General features: G+C 44.8%; 1 protein-coding gene across 1 annotated transcript in view; it reads right to left on the reverse strand.

Moving 5' to 3' along the window:
- Positions 1–17,875, reverse strand: part of LOC141116655 (NACHT, LRR and PYD domains-containing protein 12-like) — a 423,319-nt gene that overhangs the window by 124,460 nt on the left and 280,984 nt on the right. Inside the window, exon 6 of the mRNA XM_073609048.1 lies at positions 7,862–9,551. Within this exon, the coding sequence (XP_073465149.1) occupies positions 7,862–9,551 (1,690 nt within the window). The remainder of the gene's footprint in view (positions 1–7,861; positions 9,552–17,875) is intronic.

Here is a 17,875-nt window from a genome sequence, read left to right on the forward strand (position 1 = left end):
CCTTCCTCAAATTTGGGGGCTTTCTGATTCTATGTACTCTGTCGATCTTTAGTACTTCTTCTTCCCTTCTACCCAAGATTGGGTTAAAGATTTTTTTCATTTTGATCGTCAGATCTTCATTCGTTTGTTCAGGTAAAGATCTAATCCGCAGATTTTGGCGGCGGCTCTGATTTTCCTGCTCTTCAACTTTATATAACAGGGTGCAATAATCGCTCTGCATCTTCTTCATCTGCGACTTTAGATCTAGTATTTCTTTAGCCTGAATTCCTGATGCTTCTTCTGCCTCCTCGACTCTTTGCAGCAGGTGGCCCATGTCAGTGCGTACATTCAGTATCTCTGACTTTATAGAGTTTTCTAACTTGGAAAACTTTTCAAGCATTTCAGGCTTGGTGGGTATTAACGCAAAATTTCTCTGCTCCTCCATCATACTGCGATCAAGCGCTCTGAGCTGTTCTAGGTCGTCCCTGATATTCTCCCCCGTTTCCCCCTTTTGTTTCGCCAGTTCTTTCTTTTTCTCTTTTGTCCCTGTTTGTTTCTTATCCAGTCCTGGGCTCTTTGTGCCAACGTCTTTAAGATATTTCTGTATTGTGCTAGAATTTAGGCTTTCTCTTTTGGTCTTGGGTTCAGCTGCTTTTTGTGATCGACCTCTCATATTACCTCCTTTTTCTTATACCCCCACCTCTTTATTTGCCCCACACTGCTGCTTGCGTTTTAATCAGGGGGGCTCAAGTGGCAGATTTTCCCCCTAGGCCCCCAATTAACCAGGGGGGCAACGCTGTTGTAGTAGTATGATCTTGTTAAAGGATCTATCACAGAACGCTAGCAAGTGTTATATTTGGAAGTGATTAGTGAGTTTCCATCACAATGACCATCTCAGTCTCTTTTAACTTGCCCAACACAAGTAGAGAGGCAGATACACACTCAAGGAGAAAAAAGTCAGTGGGGATCATTTATCTAAGACAGTCTCTTTTGGGTCTCTAAATAGCTTTAAATAGACTTAATAACTTTCAAAAGCATAATACTGCAGTTCTTTGAGGTAAGAGAGGGTTAATTTTCATACCTTGAGATGAGTCATTATCTTATCTCCATACCTTCCATGCTGTTCTTGGAAACAAACTTGTTATCTGCAGGCTGCTGTGCTTAGCTGATAATTGCTCCATGTCAGGGGTCCAAGTTCACCTAAGGCATAGGCTGTTCACCCCCTCTTCCTCAGTTCCTCTTATCTTTGCTTGTCTTTGCTCGGGCTGATATCAGCTCTGGATGGCTTATGAATGGCTTATGGGGAGTGAGAAGGGCCGCAGGGGGGATCTCACAAGGGGAGAGATGTTCTCCCAGCTACACAGGGACAAGCTTCCCACATGGAGGGATCGTTAGCCTCCAGCTTCTCCCAGTGCCTGCAGTAGCTCTGGAGTGATGCAGAGTGAGGTGGTCTGTCCCAGGGCTTCCTCTGTCAAACCCTCTGCAGGCTCTCACCCTGCACGCCGTCCTCACTGCTCGGTCCGACCATCCCTCCTCAGCTCCCACACACCAGCCCCGTCGGCAGGCCCCTCCCCACGTTCTGACGTGTCACGTCAGCATCCACGTCATACTTACCTCCACTGTGCAGCTCGTTTTGCACAGAGTGACCTGATCCTCATCTTCTGGGGTCCCTCGGCGGCTGTCTCGGCTCCTCCCTGCTTCTGATAACACCCTCTGGGAAGCACTCTCCCGGGGGTTACCTTGCAGGCGCGCTCCCGAGTCCTGTATTTGGTGTCCATAGCCGCTGACTACAGGACTCAGCCCTGCCCCCTGGCAATTGCGTCAGTGGAGTTGATTGACAGCAGCGCGAGCCTATGGCTGTGCTGCTATCAATCTATCCAATGAAGAGCCAAGAAGACTGAGCGAAGGAAGAGCGTGTTCACAGCGCTGGACTTTCCAGGGCTCAGGTAAGTAAAACGGGGGAGCTGGGGGGCCAGTGATTGTAAGATGTTTTTTACCTTAATGCATAGGATGCATTAAGGTATAAAAACATGAACCTTTACAACCCTTTTAAGAATACACAGTTGAACAGTTGAAAGATAATAATAAAAGAAGAAAAGATCTGCCCATATCAGGAATTAAAACACAGGGGTGATTGAATGACACTGAATGAATGGAGATATTTACAGCTAAAACATTTTGTATCAACTCTACCACAGCCAATTAGAAAGGAAGAGGATCCAAATTTAATGGAACATCTTTGTAATTCACAGGAGACTGTGAAAAACTCTGTAGCACAGATTTATAAAATACTCACGGGGTTGGCAGAGTTGAGAATCCCTCCATTCATTAGAAATGGGAAAAGGAATGGGGAACACGATTAGAAGAACTACAAAGAAGTAAAATACTAAAAGCAGTACATAACTCTGCAGTAGACATAAATACAATTGAAATGAAAGTGGATGTAAACCCAATGTCATCCTTTCTAAACTACTGCCATAGGGGTTATCTATAAGGATATACACGCCTTCTGCATGTATCTTTACCTGTCAAATGTCTCCCCTCTGTCTGTTATGAGAACCCAGAAACTGCAGATTCTGTGGGCGGGTCTGTTGTCTGGAGCTCGGTGGGTGGAGTTGTGATGTCAGTAGACTCCCCACCCACCTCTACACTCCCCTTGTCAATATGAATTTTCTCCTGTGTATTTCTAACACTGAACTTCTGCTATGATCTCTAACATCCAGTGAAAAGACAGGAAAGTAACCACATGACTTCAGCATGCCAAATCATGCTGAGGTGTGGAACAGCCAATCCTTGCAGAGCTGCTGAAGAAAGGAGTGGGGGTGGGAATTAAAAAATAATGCATGTCTTAGGCTAGTGCACGAGATATGTAAATGACCTGTCACTCACAGCAAGGGGGAGGATTTGACAAAGTTTTTCTCTGTTTGTCAAGATTTATCTCACTGAACAATTAAAGAGGATTGCTCAGAGCTGGATTAACTCTTTGTGGCAAGACTGGGTTCAAATGATAGGAAATCTTATACTCTACATTATGACATAAAAAAAAATTCGGGTTTACATCCACTTTAACTATAAATATATGTCAAGATGGTATATAACACACAAGAAAGCACAAAAATATCAACCAGAGAAATCACCATTGTGTTGGAGAGGTTGTAATATGAAGGCACTATAATTCATATATGGTGGGAATATCCTAAAATGCAAGAGTATTGGCAAGAGGTGGAGAAATGTATTGAAGAAGTTACAGGACTTGGAATACCAGACGACCCGTGGTGCTGTCTATTTCATAGTACAGATAGAACAATAAAGGAGTACAGTATTGCCACATTTGCTAAATGCGGCAAAGGGAGCTATCCCAAAAAAATGGCTAGACCCAGAAAGACCCTCAATAAGGGAATATTTTAAAAGAGTCAAGTACATACAGTATATAATATGGAGTATGTATGTAGTAGGGAGGAAGACAGGACAGAAAAATTTGCTGGAATTTGGGAAAAGTGGACAGACTTTAAGAAAACCAACAAATATGTAGAAATATGTGTGGAGTAAGAAACGAGTGGGAGGTAGATGGAGACGAGGAGGAGAGGGAGGAGGAAGGGAAGTCTGGCACAGGAGGGGGAGGGAGGTGGTATAGGAGAAAATAGTAATATATGTTTTTGGTACTTGTGATTTGCTGATATTTCCTTTTCAATCTGCAGTGCTGTCATTTTCTCAAAAATGCAATATGGCAACCTGGAGGTGTTCTTTATACAGATGGTATAGAGGAGGGGTAAGCAACCCCCGGCACTGGTGCCGCAAGCGGCACTTCAAGCCCCTTTTGCCAGCACTCGACTCCCTCCCCATCAGCAGAGCAGAACAGGGAAGTGTCAGTGAGACACTAATACATTCCAATTTCAGAATTCCCCACCTGCACTGAGGGGGAGGCACTGCGCCCCCACACATTGTAAAAGATAGGAAACATTGTTGGGTTCTCTAACTTTGCTGTAGCTGCGATTGTCAGCTTTTATGATGGGGAAGAGATTGGGTGCAGTTCTGCTAGGGGGGGTCCCTGTTTCCAGGAGGAGGAGGACTGTCATTGGCCACTGATAAAGCCAATCACAGTCCTGCTAGCTCCATCCACCATCTGGAGGAAGATGACTTGCTTGGTTGCCACTACTAATCTCAGAATGAAGAGATTTCACTGTGATTAAGAAAACCACAATCAGGTGACAGTTTGTGGAATTACTGTTGAGCTTCTGGGAACTTTGTTGAAATTATTCCTAAACCTTTGCATCACTACTGAACCCCTCTGCACTCTGTGTCACTTACTACTGAACCCCTCTGCACTCTGTGTCACTTACTACTGAACCCCTCTGTACTCTGTGTCACTTACTACTGAACCCCGGCACTCTGTGTCACTTACTACTGAACCCCTCTGCACACTATGTCACTTACTACTGAACCCCTCTGCACTCTGTGTCACTTTCTACTGAACCCCTCTGCACTCTGTGTCACTTACTACTGAACCCCAGCACTCTGTGTCACTTACTACTGAACCCCGGCACTCTGTGTCACTTACTACTAACCCCTCTGCACTCTGTGTCCCTTTAAGCTACAGCCAGTATTCAGCGCAATGAAAATCAAACCCAAATTTTGCTGTGCTGCACTTTTTCTCAGCTGTGGGGGCCCATCTTATGATCCTGCACACAGGCCCACTGCTTTCAGAAAATCCCCCTGACCTGAGCTCATCATTGCGCAATGGGATGTATGGGATGTATGTGATGTATGGGATGATCCCATATATCACATACATCCAATACATGCATGTGGGCTGGATGCAAGAGTTGGATCAGCAGGATGAGTGTGTCAGGACAGGTAGATGTGTCTCATCTCTGCTTCCTTTCACCACTCTGCATATCACGCATGTCATAGATGAGAAGAGGGTACAGCGGTGGAGCAGATGAGAAGGAGGGTACAGCGGTGGGGAAAATGAGCAGAAGGGGTTCAGAGGTGGGACAGAAGAGCAGGAGGGTACATCGGTGGGGCAGATGTGCAGGAGGTACAGTGGTTGAGGAGATGATAAGGGGCTTCAGCAATGGGACATAAAACCAGGGGGCTACAGTGATGGGACAGATGAGCAGGGGGGGTCAGTGTTGGGCCAGATGCGAAGGGGGTTCAGTGGTGGGACAGAAAAGCAGGAGGGTAGAGCAGTGGAGCAGATGTGAAAGGAGGTGTATTGGTGGGACAGATGAGCAGGGGAAAGAGAGGTGGGGCAGTAGAGCAGGGGGTACAGAGGTGAGACAGATGTGCAGGAGGTACATTGGTGGGGCAGATAAGAAAGCGGGTTACAGTGGTGGGGCAGATGAGAAAGCGGGTTACAGTGGTGGGGCAGATGAGCAGATGAGTTCAGTGTTAGGACAGATGAGAAGGTGATTCAGTAGTGAGACAGAAAAGCATGGGGATACGTCGGTGGAGCAGATGTGCAGGGAGGTACAGTGGTGGGGTAGATGAAAGAAGGGGTACTTTGATGAGGTAGATGAGCAGTGGGGTAACAGTGGTGGGACAGAAGAGCAAGGGGGTACAGTGGTGGGGCAGATGTGCAGGAGGTACAGTAGTGGGAAGGATGAGAATCGGTTTAGCTGTGGGATGGAAAAGCAGGGGGGTACAGTTATGGGACAGATAATAAGGGGTTCAGCGGTGGGAAAGATGAGCAGGGGGTTCAGTGTTGGGGCATATTTGCAGGGGGGACAGTGATCTGAGATGTGAAGGTGCAAGAACTGGAGCTGATCTGAGGCGTGAGTGCAGGATGTTCTCACTACTATTCAAGTCATTTACAGCATTTACTTTATAAAAAATCCTTTTTGTGATTGAGTGTGTGAAGTCGGCACTCTCAATTTCTTTGAAAATATTTTTTGGCACATTGTGCTCAAAAGGTTGCCCCTGGTATAGAGAGATGGTGTACACAGATGGTGTACAGAATGCCCCCTGAAAATGTCATGTCCTGCTTGTGTGATTGGCTCACTAATTTTCCCAGAAGTCTGCACTAAGATACAAGTCAGATTTGGGCATCCCCGCAACAAAAATGTCATTTTTGGTGAGACACTGCCAAAGGGAAATCACGTCTAAAGAGATGTAGACCCTGCCACTTTCTGTATTAGAGCCCTGCAAGTGCAGCAGCTGATTGATAATTATAAAATCACTCCCATTCACATTCACTCTGCACAAGGACAAACAGCAATTTCTCCAGAATAACAAAAGCTATGAATCTGCAACAAAGTTTGTTACAATCCCTGCAATGTACATAGATCAACCAGAGCGGAGGGTTTTTTCAAAGGGTCGAATGAAGGATCCAGGGAAGGCTCCAAAACCGCAGCTGTATCAAAATCAATGGATGAAGGATGACCAGGGAGGAGAGGTGAGGGTTAGAAAAACACTGATCCATCAAAGTGTATAGGAATGCTTCTTATCTATGCTGATGTGACTTTTGTGAGATAACATAAAAGGCTATGGGGCTGAATTCACACTGAAGTCCACCAGGAACCTTTTCCAAAATTGCACTGTGCTGAGATGATCAGAGGGACATCATTAAATATAATGCGATTTCCCTAATCATGCAATTTTTGAACCCAGGTTCGAGAACTTCTAAAGTAGCATTGAAGTTGCATCAAAGTCACATCAAATGTGCAAGCAAGTAGCACTGCATAGTCACACTGGAAATTGTATTTGGATAGTGGGAAGTGATATGGGGAAAACACAACACAAACGTGGCAAAAACACATCATGTGTTATGTTAAATGTAACAATACAGGAAAACCACTGCAACAATGCAGCAAAAACTCATATGCATTTTTTGTATGTTTTTGATACAGAGCAGTGTGAAAGTAACCTAAAGCACACTGATTTATTCACATATATTCATTCACACCCACTTTATAACATTACAACACTATATTAACATTATAACTCTGAACCCACCCTGATCGGTTTTCTATCAATCAAAAGGTAAAAACCAACTTCATTCATCTCTTCTTTCTGGGTAAGATTCAAAATTTCATAAGAAATGTATTTCTCTTTTGGTTACAACGACCTACCACATGTTACCTCCAGAGGGCGTTGAAGGCCCAAATTACAGTACATAGCTGTCAGCATTAGATGGAGAGGGTTGTTGGTGGTATTCCCACCCTTTAACCTTCCTTTGCTGTATCCAAAAATAAAAAAAATTAAGGTTTTGCCTTTAGTTCTACTTTGAAGTGGATGTAAACCCCATTCCTGAAAATTGACCTGGGCACATATATCTGTAGTGTTTACTTATCTCTCTTCAAAGCCCCGTGTCCAGTGTCTTTCTGCTGCTTTGTTCCTCTGTTATCAGCATGATAACTTCTGACAAAGCTCTTTGACACAGGAGATAAAAGCAGCTGGAAATTTGTGTTGGGGCGAGTGCTATAAATAGATTAGCAGAGAGCTTGTCTATTCACAGAACAGCTCTGCATATTTCTTCCTTCCTCTGCCTATGTGGAGAGGGGTGTGTGCCTTTCCTCCAATCATCTCACACACAGTGTATGCCCAGACTCCACACCCAGTGCTGGAACAGGACGAAAACAATCTAACACAACGTTCACATTCTAAACAGTGTATAAAGCTGGAGACAGCAGATACACATGTACAACGTGTGTAGGAGGATTTGTTTCATCTCTGTGTATCATTCGAGGCTGTTCCCTTCACTGGGTATATGTGAGTGTTTACATTCACTTTAAGTCTTATCTGATGTATTCAGATAAATAGATGTGTACAGTCTGCATAGAACAGAAAACAAATCACACCGATAATTAGTCATTTCTCTGGAAAAAACACCTGAAAATACCAAATTATTACAGCAATGTGATTATTCAGATTAAATATTTACCTCAAACTCTTGATATTGTGTAGAGCCGGTATAAGTTTCCTCAATCCTTCACTCGGAATATTACATCTCTCTAGAATTACTTCTGTCTCTCTGCAGGATTGAAGGATAAAAGACAGCACAGAGCAGTCCAGAGGGCTGAGGGGGACCTCAGAAAAGTCAACTTTGTTTGATCCAATACATTGTGCCACCAGAGCCTTATTCCTGCTCTCATAGAGATAGTAGAATACATTAAGAAGATCTCTCTTGTCAGATCTTTGTTCTGGTATTTTCTTCTGGATCCAGGTGATGACATGTCTGGCAGCCTGAGTAGACAATTCTCCCACATGAGACTTTAACATGGATCTAGTAGAAGAGTCTGAGAGACCGCAGAGGAAACGGAGGAATATTTCGGCACGGCCGTCTTTGTAAGATTCAGCCTCATCAAGTGTTTTCTGTAATCTTTCAGGATTATTGTTCATAAAGTGGACTAAAGCAGCAAAAAACTCCTGAAGAGTGAGATGTAAGAAGGTGTAATCCACATCGGGAGGCTGACCAGATTCCATCATGAAAGATGAAAAGACATGATTATCATTTCTCACACTGAATGACTCCAGATGACGATCATCAAATACAATCATATGATTCATGACTCCATGTTCTGCCATCCACCCAATAGAGGTCAGCAGTTCCCGGGCAGTGTGACCACCATCTTTATTCTGGCTGTGATTGGTCAGAATGTTGGAGACAAAAGTCACAAAGAGTTGTGTCACGGTTTTGGGTAATGATGTCATCAGCTGATCAGTGATTGGTTGGGATCTGAAGCACATTGATAACACTGTACAGATGATCCAGCAGTATGATGGGAGATAACAGAAAGTGTACAGCATGTCATTCTCCTCCACATAATGAAAAGCCTTCTCTGATAATTCCTCATTTCCAAAGAAATTATTGAAGAAGATCAGTCTGTCTCCATGGAGAAATCCCATGATCTCAGCTATTCTCTGGAAAACACGGGTATCCACTGATGCCACTCTGGTTGGGCGGCTGGTTATCAGTACAAAGCAACCCTTAAGAAGACTTTGCCTCACCAAACTGACCACAATCTCACCAAAATGTGTTCTCTGTTTTGGATTGGACAGTTTACTTGATCTGAAATCGATTTGGTGAATACTTTCATCTAATCCATCAAATATAAACAGAAGTCTTTCTGGATCTTGTAAAATATCTCCAATCTGACTCTCCAGATATGGATATTGATGAAGAATCATCTCCTCCAAGCTGACCTCTCCCAGTCTATTAAGGTCCCGGAATCTGAAGAAGAAGAGAAAGGCAAATCTCTGGTAGTGTTTTCCGGTCACCCAGTCATAGACAATCTTCTGCACCAGTGTGGTCTTCCCTATTCCTGGCACTCCGCTCACCATTACTACATGTGGTACACATTGTGACTGGGGGTTCCATCGGAACAGCTTGTTGGGGGAAATGTGTTCCAGTCTAGTTTGTGTTTCCTTCAAGCATTCCTCATGTTTTACCCCAGTCTGTATTATCTCATTCTGGGGACGCTTCCTGAACTGATCAGTGGAGACTACAATTAGATCCACATAACGATCATTGATGAGGAATCTTTGTGGTTCCAGGGTAGTTCCTGGGGGTCTATGCTCCACCAGAGTCTCAGTCTTCTTCATTAGATGTTGTTTGTGCTTTTCCTGAATATCTGGAAATATAATGGAAATATTTTATGGATCAGGAGAAGTCAAGAATGTTGATATCATTTTCTTCTGTATTGATCATAATATTAGTCTGGTTTTATCATTACTACATTTTCATGTGAAATGCTTACAATACAGATTACTTTGTGTGGTCATCCATATTACTGGAGAACAGAGATTTATTTTCTCAGCAATATATAAACACTTTTTATCCTTATAAAGACGTGACAAGTACAGAAAAATACCGGATATACTTGTCCCCTAAATACCTCTTATGACAGAGAACACACAGCCCTAGACAGTTCAGGTTTTCTATACTCTATTACCTGAAAACCATAAAAGAAAGGAAATGGCGCTCACAGTGATAAGTAAATATCTTGATATGATTACAGATATAAAATGATGTCTTCAGTGGAAAAACATAATAATAGATTTCCAAAATCAGTGACAAAAAACAATACAAAGCAATATAGAAAGTCCAATATGACAGTTCCCAACACCAAATAAGAGCTTCATTATAGAGAGATCTTCTAGTTCTTCTCACCACTGGTGCTCAAAGGATAGATGGCAGTTTTCATGGGGGCAGTTTTGATGGGGCAATTTGATGGGGCAGTTTTTGATGGGGCAGTTTTGATGGGTCAACTTGATGAGGGCAGTATGATGGGGCAATTTTGAAATTTTGATGGGGCAATTTGATGGGGCAGTTTTGATGGGGGCAGTTTTGATGGGGGAATTATGATGGGGCAGTTTTGATAGGGCAGTATGATGGGGGCAATTTGATGGGGCAGTATGATGGGGCAGTTTTGATGGGGCACTATGATGGGGCAATTTTGATTGGGGCAATTTTGATATGGGCAATATGATGGGGCAGTTTTGATAGGGCAGATTTGATGGGGCAGTGTGATGGGGGCAGTTTTGATCGGGCAGTATGATGGGGGCCATTTTGATGGTGGCAGTTTTGATGAGGAAATTTTGATGGGGCATTTTTGATGGGGCAGTATGATGGGGCAATTTTGATGGGGCAGTATGATGGGGGCAGTAGGATGGGGGCAATTTGATGGGGCAGTGTGATGGGGCAATTTGATGTGGCAGTATGATGGGGGCAATTTTGATGGTGGCAGTATGATGGGGCAGTATGATGGGGACAATTTGATGGGGCAGTTTTGATGGAGGTAGTTTTGACGGGGGCAATATGATGGGGCAGGTATGATGGGGCAGTATGATGGGGGAATTTGATGGGGCAGTATGATTGGACAATTTTGATGGGGGCAGTTTTGATGGGGGCAGTATGATGGGGCAGTTTTGATGGGGAAATTTTGACGGGGCAGTTTTGATGGGGCAGTATGATGGGCAATTTTGATAGTGGCAGTATGATGGGGCAAATTGATGGGACAGTTTTGATGATAGGGCAGTTTTGATGGGGCAGTTTTGATAGGGGAATTATGATGGGGCATTTTGAGGGAGCAGTATGATGGGGAAGTTTTGATGGGGCAGTATGATGGGGGCAATTTTGACGGGGCAATATGATGGGACAACTTAATGGGGGGAATTTGATGGGGCAATTTTGATGGTGGTAGTATGATGGGGCAGTTTTGATGGGGCAGTTTTGATGGGGCAGTATGATGGGGCAATTTTGATGGTGGCAGTATGATGGGGCAATTTAATGTGCGCAATTTGATGGGGGCAGTTTTGATGGGGCAGTATGATGGGGAAATTTTGATGGTGGCAGCATGATGGGGCAGTTTTGATGGGGGCAGTTTTGATGGGGCAATTTTGAAGGGGCAGTATGATGGGGCAATTTTGATGGGGCAGTAGGATGGGGCAAACTGATGGGGCAGTTTTGATAAGGCCAATATGATGGGGAAATTTTGATGGTGGCAGTAGGATGGGGCAGTTTTGATGGGGGCAATTTGATGGGGCAGTTTTGATGGGACAGTATGATGGGGCAATTTGATGGGGCAGTATGATGGGGGCAATTGTGATGGTGGCAGTATGATGGGGCAATTTTAATGGAGGAAGTTTTGATGAGGGCAGAATGATGGGGCAGTTTTGATGGGGCAGTATGATGGGGGCAATTTTGATGGTGGCAGTATGATGGGGCAATTTGATGGGGACAGTTTTGATGATGGGGCAGTTTTGATGGGGGCAGTATGATGGTGACAATTTTGATGGGGCAATTTTGATGGTGGCCGTAGGATGGGGCAGTTTTGATGGGGGCAATTTGATGGGGCAGTTTTGATGGGACAGTATGATGGGGCAATTTGATGGGGCAGTATGATGGGGGCAATTGTGATGGTGGCAGTATGATGGGGCAATTTTGATGGAGGCAGTTTTTATGGGGCAGTATGATGGGGCAGTTTTGATGGGGCAGTATGATGGGGGCAATTTTGATGGTGGCAGTATGATGGGGCAATTTGATGGGGACAGTTTTGATGATGGGGCAGTTTTGATAGGGGCAGTATGATGGTGACAATTTTGATGGGGAAATTTTGATGGGGGCAATTTGGGGAACCTCCAGATCTCGCACATGCTCAGAGCAGGGCGAGCAGTGTAATAGGTTGTAGTTCCTCTTTCCATGGCAACAGTAGTGTCAGAGGAAGTTGCCACTCCTTAGCTATGGAAACCTCCCCCTCCAGAAAGTTTATCTACATTTATAAAGATTATAAATCTATAAATACAATAAAGCTCCTGCAAAAGGTAATTACTTTTTAAAAGATGCTAATTGTAAATGATATCCCTTGTTTCTGTTCAGATATAGATGTAGATAGATAAAATCTCTTGTTATGTGTGTGTGTGTGTATATATATATATATACACACACATAACAAGAGATTTTATCTATCTACATCTATATCTGAAGAGAAACAAGGGATATCATTTACAATTAGCATCTTTTAAAAAGTAATTACCTTTTGCAGGAGCTTTATTGTATTTCTAGATGTATAATCTTTATAAATGTAGATAAACTTTCTGTTTCCTGGAGGGGGAGGGGAGGTTTCCATAGCTAAGGGGCGGCAACTTCCTCTGACACTACTGTTGCTATGGAAAGAGGAACTACAACCTATTACACTGCTCGTCCTGCTCTGAGCATGTGCGAGATCTGGAGGTGCATGCTGGGTAACCATGGAATACAGGAAGATATACAGTCTGGCTTCAGATGCCCACACATGAGATGGCGGTGGCCTGCTGGGACTTACAAAAGTAAGAAATCAATGGTGCAAAAATACAAAACGGACCTTCGTTTACAGCAAACCTTTACTAGAATATATTAAGCATTAGGATTATAGGAAGATTTATATCTAAAAAGTAAAATTGTGTCCATAACACTTCTTTAAGTTCAGTATTATGTACACTTTAACCCTTTCACTTCCAAGTCTGTCTGCCGTACGGGCCTACAAAAGGGCCTGCAGGTGTCCATGTCAGTACGGGGTACGGACCTCTTTTCTCCCTCTCCTATAATCTTATGCCACGTACACACGAGCAGACTTTGCGGCAGACTTTGTCCGGTGGACCTTGACGGGCTTTACGATGGACTTTCTGAATGAACGGACTTGCCTACACACGATCAACCAAAGTCAGACGGATTTGTACGTGATGATGTACGACCGGACTAATACAAGGAAGTTCATAGCCAGTAGCCAATAGCTGTCCTCACATTGCAAAAGGATCTCCACAGGGAACTACAACTCTCTGTTTCCCAAATACATGACAGGGTAGACTGCCTAGAAGAAAGAGCTCATATGCTTGAAGAGAGCATGCATGACCATGTCAGAGCTCACAATGAATTACTGGATGCACATGAACACCATGCCTCCGAAATACACCACATAAAATTGGCAGATTTGGAAGATCGTTCCAGGAGGAACAATATAAAATTTAGAGGTGTTCCCGAATCTGTCAAATCAAATGAAATTACTCTTTACAACAACTATTCTCACGTTTACTGCCTCGTTTGAATGCACGGGATATTACCATTGACCGGGCGCATAGGATCGCCAAACCTACGCATCTATCCCTAGACATCCCGAGGGATATTCTTGAAAGAGTGCATTACTTTCATGTTAAGGAGCAAATTTTACAGGCAGCCAAAACCACTAAACCGCTTCCAGCGCCATATACGAATGTCCTCCTGTTCAATGACCTCTCCAAAGCCACCATGGATATGAGAAGGGCATTCACCCCCATTACTGCCATTCTACAAGAAAAAAAAATCACTTACAAATGGGGTTTCCCTATCAAACTTCTGGTGACCTATCAACAAATGATCCCCATTCACACTCCCAAAGAAGGGTACAAAAAATTAACCAACTGGGGTTTTCTCCCCCTTCCTCCTGCGACGAGTGACCGCACGGCTCCCATCCACATTCCACATCATTCCAGGACCGGGTCCCTGATCGAGGCGACAACCTTTACAATCCAAAGGCCTTCGGTCGCGAGCACTCATAGGATCCTCTGTGGACACTGCCTTATGCCCTGTACACACGGTCGGACTTTGTTCGGACATTCCGACAACAAAATCCTAGAATTTTTTCTGACGGATGTTGGCTCAAACTTGTCTTGCATACACACGGTCACACAAAGTTGTCGGAAAATCAGATCGTTCTAAACGCGGTGATGTAAAACACGTACGTTGGGTCTATAAACGGGGCAGTGGCCAATAGCTTTCATCTCTTTATTTATTCTGAGCATGCGTGGCACTTTGTTCGTCGGATTTGTGTACACATGATCGGAATTTCCAACAACGGATTTTGTTGTCGGAAAATTTTATATCCTGCTCTCAAACTTTGTGTGTCGGAAAATCCGATGGAAAATGTCCGATGGAGCCCACACACGGTCGGAATTTCCGACAACACGCTCCGATCGGACATTTTCCATCGGAAAATCCGACCGTGTGTACGGGGCATTAGTGTTAGCCTCATTCCCTCAGGTTATAGTGTGCCACACACACTGATATTCTCGTTCTTGTTGTTAATTTTATCTTTTTGTTTTGTTCGTTTGGTTACTCTCTTTTTGAGTACTTCACTTCTTGCTTGACCTGTATACTACCGAATTAAATCACCTGTGATATATTTAGAACAGCTCAGTACAATATACTCAACGACATAACAAAGTTTCTATTTGACCTTCTCAGTGTTACTGTACACTCCTTGCTTCCATTACAAGACCTAAAGTTAAATAATCTTATAAGTGTAATCTCGCTCCCCTTGTCCCCATCCCAGGACATTCCCTGCTAAAATGGCCATTAAACTCAATTCATTAAATGCCAAAGGCCTGAATTCCCCCTTTAAGCGCAATCTCCTCTGGAAAGAAGCACTGACTCAGAGGGCAGACATATTCTGTGTACAAGAAACACATTTCATCAAAGACAAAGCCCCAAAATGCACACACAAACGTTACCCACATTGTTTCTTTGCTAATGCCCCCGCCAAAAAGAGAGGGGTTATGATAGCAATTAGTTCATCCATCTCTTTTCAGTTACACCACGGTGAAGCTGACGAAGACGGCAGATACTTGATTCTCTCCACAACAATTGAGAACCAATGCTTTATGTTGGTAAATCTTTACGCACCCAACACAGGCCAAAAGAAGTTTTACAACACTATACTCTCTAAAATGGCACCTTACAGATCCAGCCCAGTAGTAATATGTGGGGACTTTAATGAAATCATGGATAACTCTCTAGACACGTCTAACACAAGCAAACGCAGACCCTCTACATTGTCCTCTCTCTTGAATAATGAAGACCTTTATGACCCCTGGAGATGCACACACGATACGGAGCGAGATTACACTTTTTACTCCAACTCTCAGCACTCTTACTCTTGGATTAATATGTTCCTCACAGATAAATTCCTACTACAATAAAATCACTGAAGCGCAAATTGGTACAATTACAGTACCTGACCGCAAGATTGTGTTTCCAGTGCGATACCATCGCGCTGGTTCTCAGCGACAGGGTACTGTGCATGTCGCGCTGGCTCACTCATCGGGAAAGGAAAACTTTGTTTTCCTTCCGCAATGAGTGACAGGCAGTGCTGACAGTTGTCTGGTATGAATCCTGAGGCGGGAACACTGCGCCAAATTTTAAATGAAAAAACCGGCGTGGGTTCCCCCCCAGGGGCATACCAGGCCCTTAGGTCTGGTATGGATTGTAAGGGGAACCCCCTATGCCAAAAAATTGGCGTGGGGTCCCCCCCAATCCATACCAGACCCTTATTCTAGCACGCAGCCCAGCCGGCCAGGAAAGGGGGTGGGTATGAGCGAGCGCCCCCCCACCCCCTCCTGAGCCGTACCAGGCCGCATGCCCTCAACATGGGGGGGTGGGTGCCTTGGGAGAGGGGGGGGGCCTCAGCTATGGATGTTCTGTGCCAGCAGATTGCAAACCTCACTCAAGCAGTCCAGGGCCTGCAGGATGGCTATCAGCGACTTGAGCAACGAGTGGAGTCTCTCTTTCCAAGCACCTCGGCACGCCAGACAGCCGCAGCACCTGCATCGTCGATCTCAACTTCTACTCCCACAGTAGTGGTACCACCCCCAGAGCCACAAGTTCCTGCTCCAGAAAGATTCATGGGAGACCGCAGTAAATTCCGCGCTTTCAGAAACGCCTGCCATCTGTATTTCCAACTTCAGCCTCGCACCTTCTCCTTTGAAAGTACCAAGGTGGGATTCATCATCTCATTGCTACAAGGAGAACCCCAGACCTGGGCTCACCATCTATTAGAACAAGCTAGTCCCTTGCTAGGCACCATGGACTCTTTTTTGGATGAAATGGCTAAGCTTTATGATGACCCTCAGCGCACCACTACAGCTGAGGCCAGTCTCCATGCCCTTCAGCAAGGCCATAGGGATGTGGAGGACTGTCACAGACTTTAGACGGTGGAGTTCCGACACACAGTGGAATGATGCCGCTCTCCGTTTTCAGTTCCGCTCAGGACTGTCAGAGGCATTGAAAGATGAACTAGCTTGGGTGGGGGTCCCCAATTCTCTTGAAGAACTGATTCAGCTATCTTTTCAGATCGATCGCCGGCTGAGGGAGTGAAGATCTGAAAGAACCAGCCAATATCGGCCCATGTGGATGTTACCTAGGGTACCCAGCCACCCTCCTATTCCTGCAACCCCACTATCTGCTCCAGTGACTGAAGCTCCAGAGCCAATGCAATTAGGCCTGCTTCATGCCCCATTGACACCAGAAGAGAAGCAGCACTGCCGTGTGAATAATCTCTGCCTTTACTGTGGAGGAGCCGGTCATTACGCCAACATGTGTCCTAACAAGACTCGTAAGTGTGTCTCTCCTTCTCTTGATCCTTGTGCTTTGGCTCTATCAAGATCAACTCACACTGCTGTTCCTGTCTCCCTACAGCTTCCGGAAGGGGCATGTCCAGGCCATCATTGACTCAGGCGCCTGTAGTTGCTTCGTCGACCATGCCTTCGCCCTGCAACACAAGATTCCCCTATGTCCCAAGCAACACAAATTGTCCATACGACTAGCTGATGGGTCCAACATCAAATCTGGGCCCATCATTCAAGAAACTCAACCTCTGCCCGCTAATATCTCACCTAACCACCAAGAACTGTTGTGCCTAGACGTGATATCCTCACCGCTCTTCCCAATCATCCTGGGAATGCCATGGTTGCAAGCACACAACCCACAGATCGATTGGACAAACGGCAAGGTGGTCTTTCAGTCTGCCTTTTGCCTCCATAGCTGCCTCCAAACTCTCCACCACTCAGTGCCAGTTGTTGGCTGTCTCAAACCCACATCCGTTTCCCAAGATCTTGTTCCACCCGTATACCACGACTTCCTGGATGTCTTTGATAAACAAAAAGCAGACACCCTTCCTCCCCACCGGGCCTACGATTGCCCAATTGGACTTTTACCAGGGGCGGAAATCCCCTTTGGCCGAATTTTCCCCCTCTCGAAACCTGAACTCTTGGTCCTGAAAGACTACGTCAACGAGAACCTCAAGAAGGGGTTCATCCGACACTCTACTTCTCCAGCCGGAGCAGGAATATTCTTTGTTGAAAAGAAGGACCACTCACTCCGGCTGTGCGTAGATTACAGGGAACTAAATTGGATTACCGTTAAAAATCGCTACTCCCTGCCTCTAATTCCAGAATTGCTTCAGAGACTCTGCTCTGCAACGATTTTCACCAAGTTGGATTTAGGAGGTGCTTACAACTTGATCAGGATCAGAAAGGGTGATGAGTGGAAAACGGCCTTCCAGACACGATTTGGCCATTTCGAGTACCTCGTTATGCCCTTTGGGTTATGTAACGCACCAGCAACCTTCCAGCATTTCGTAAATAATATTTTCAGAGACTTCCTAGA

The sequence above is a fragment of the Aquarana catesbeiana genome, linkage group LG13, assembly GCF_042186555.1.
Source record: "Aquarana catesbeiana isolate 2022-GZ linkage group LG13, ASM4218655v1, whole genome shotgun sequence".
In the NCBI taxonomy this organism is placed as follows: domain Eukaryota; kingdom Metazoa; phylum Chordata; class Amphibia; order Anura; family Ranidae; genus Aquarana; species Aquarana catesbeiana.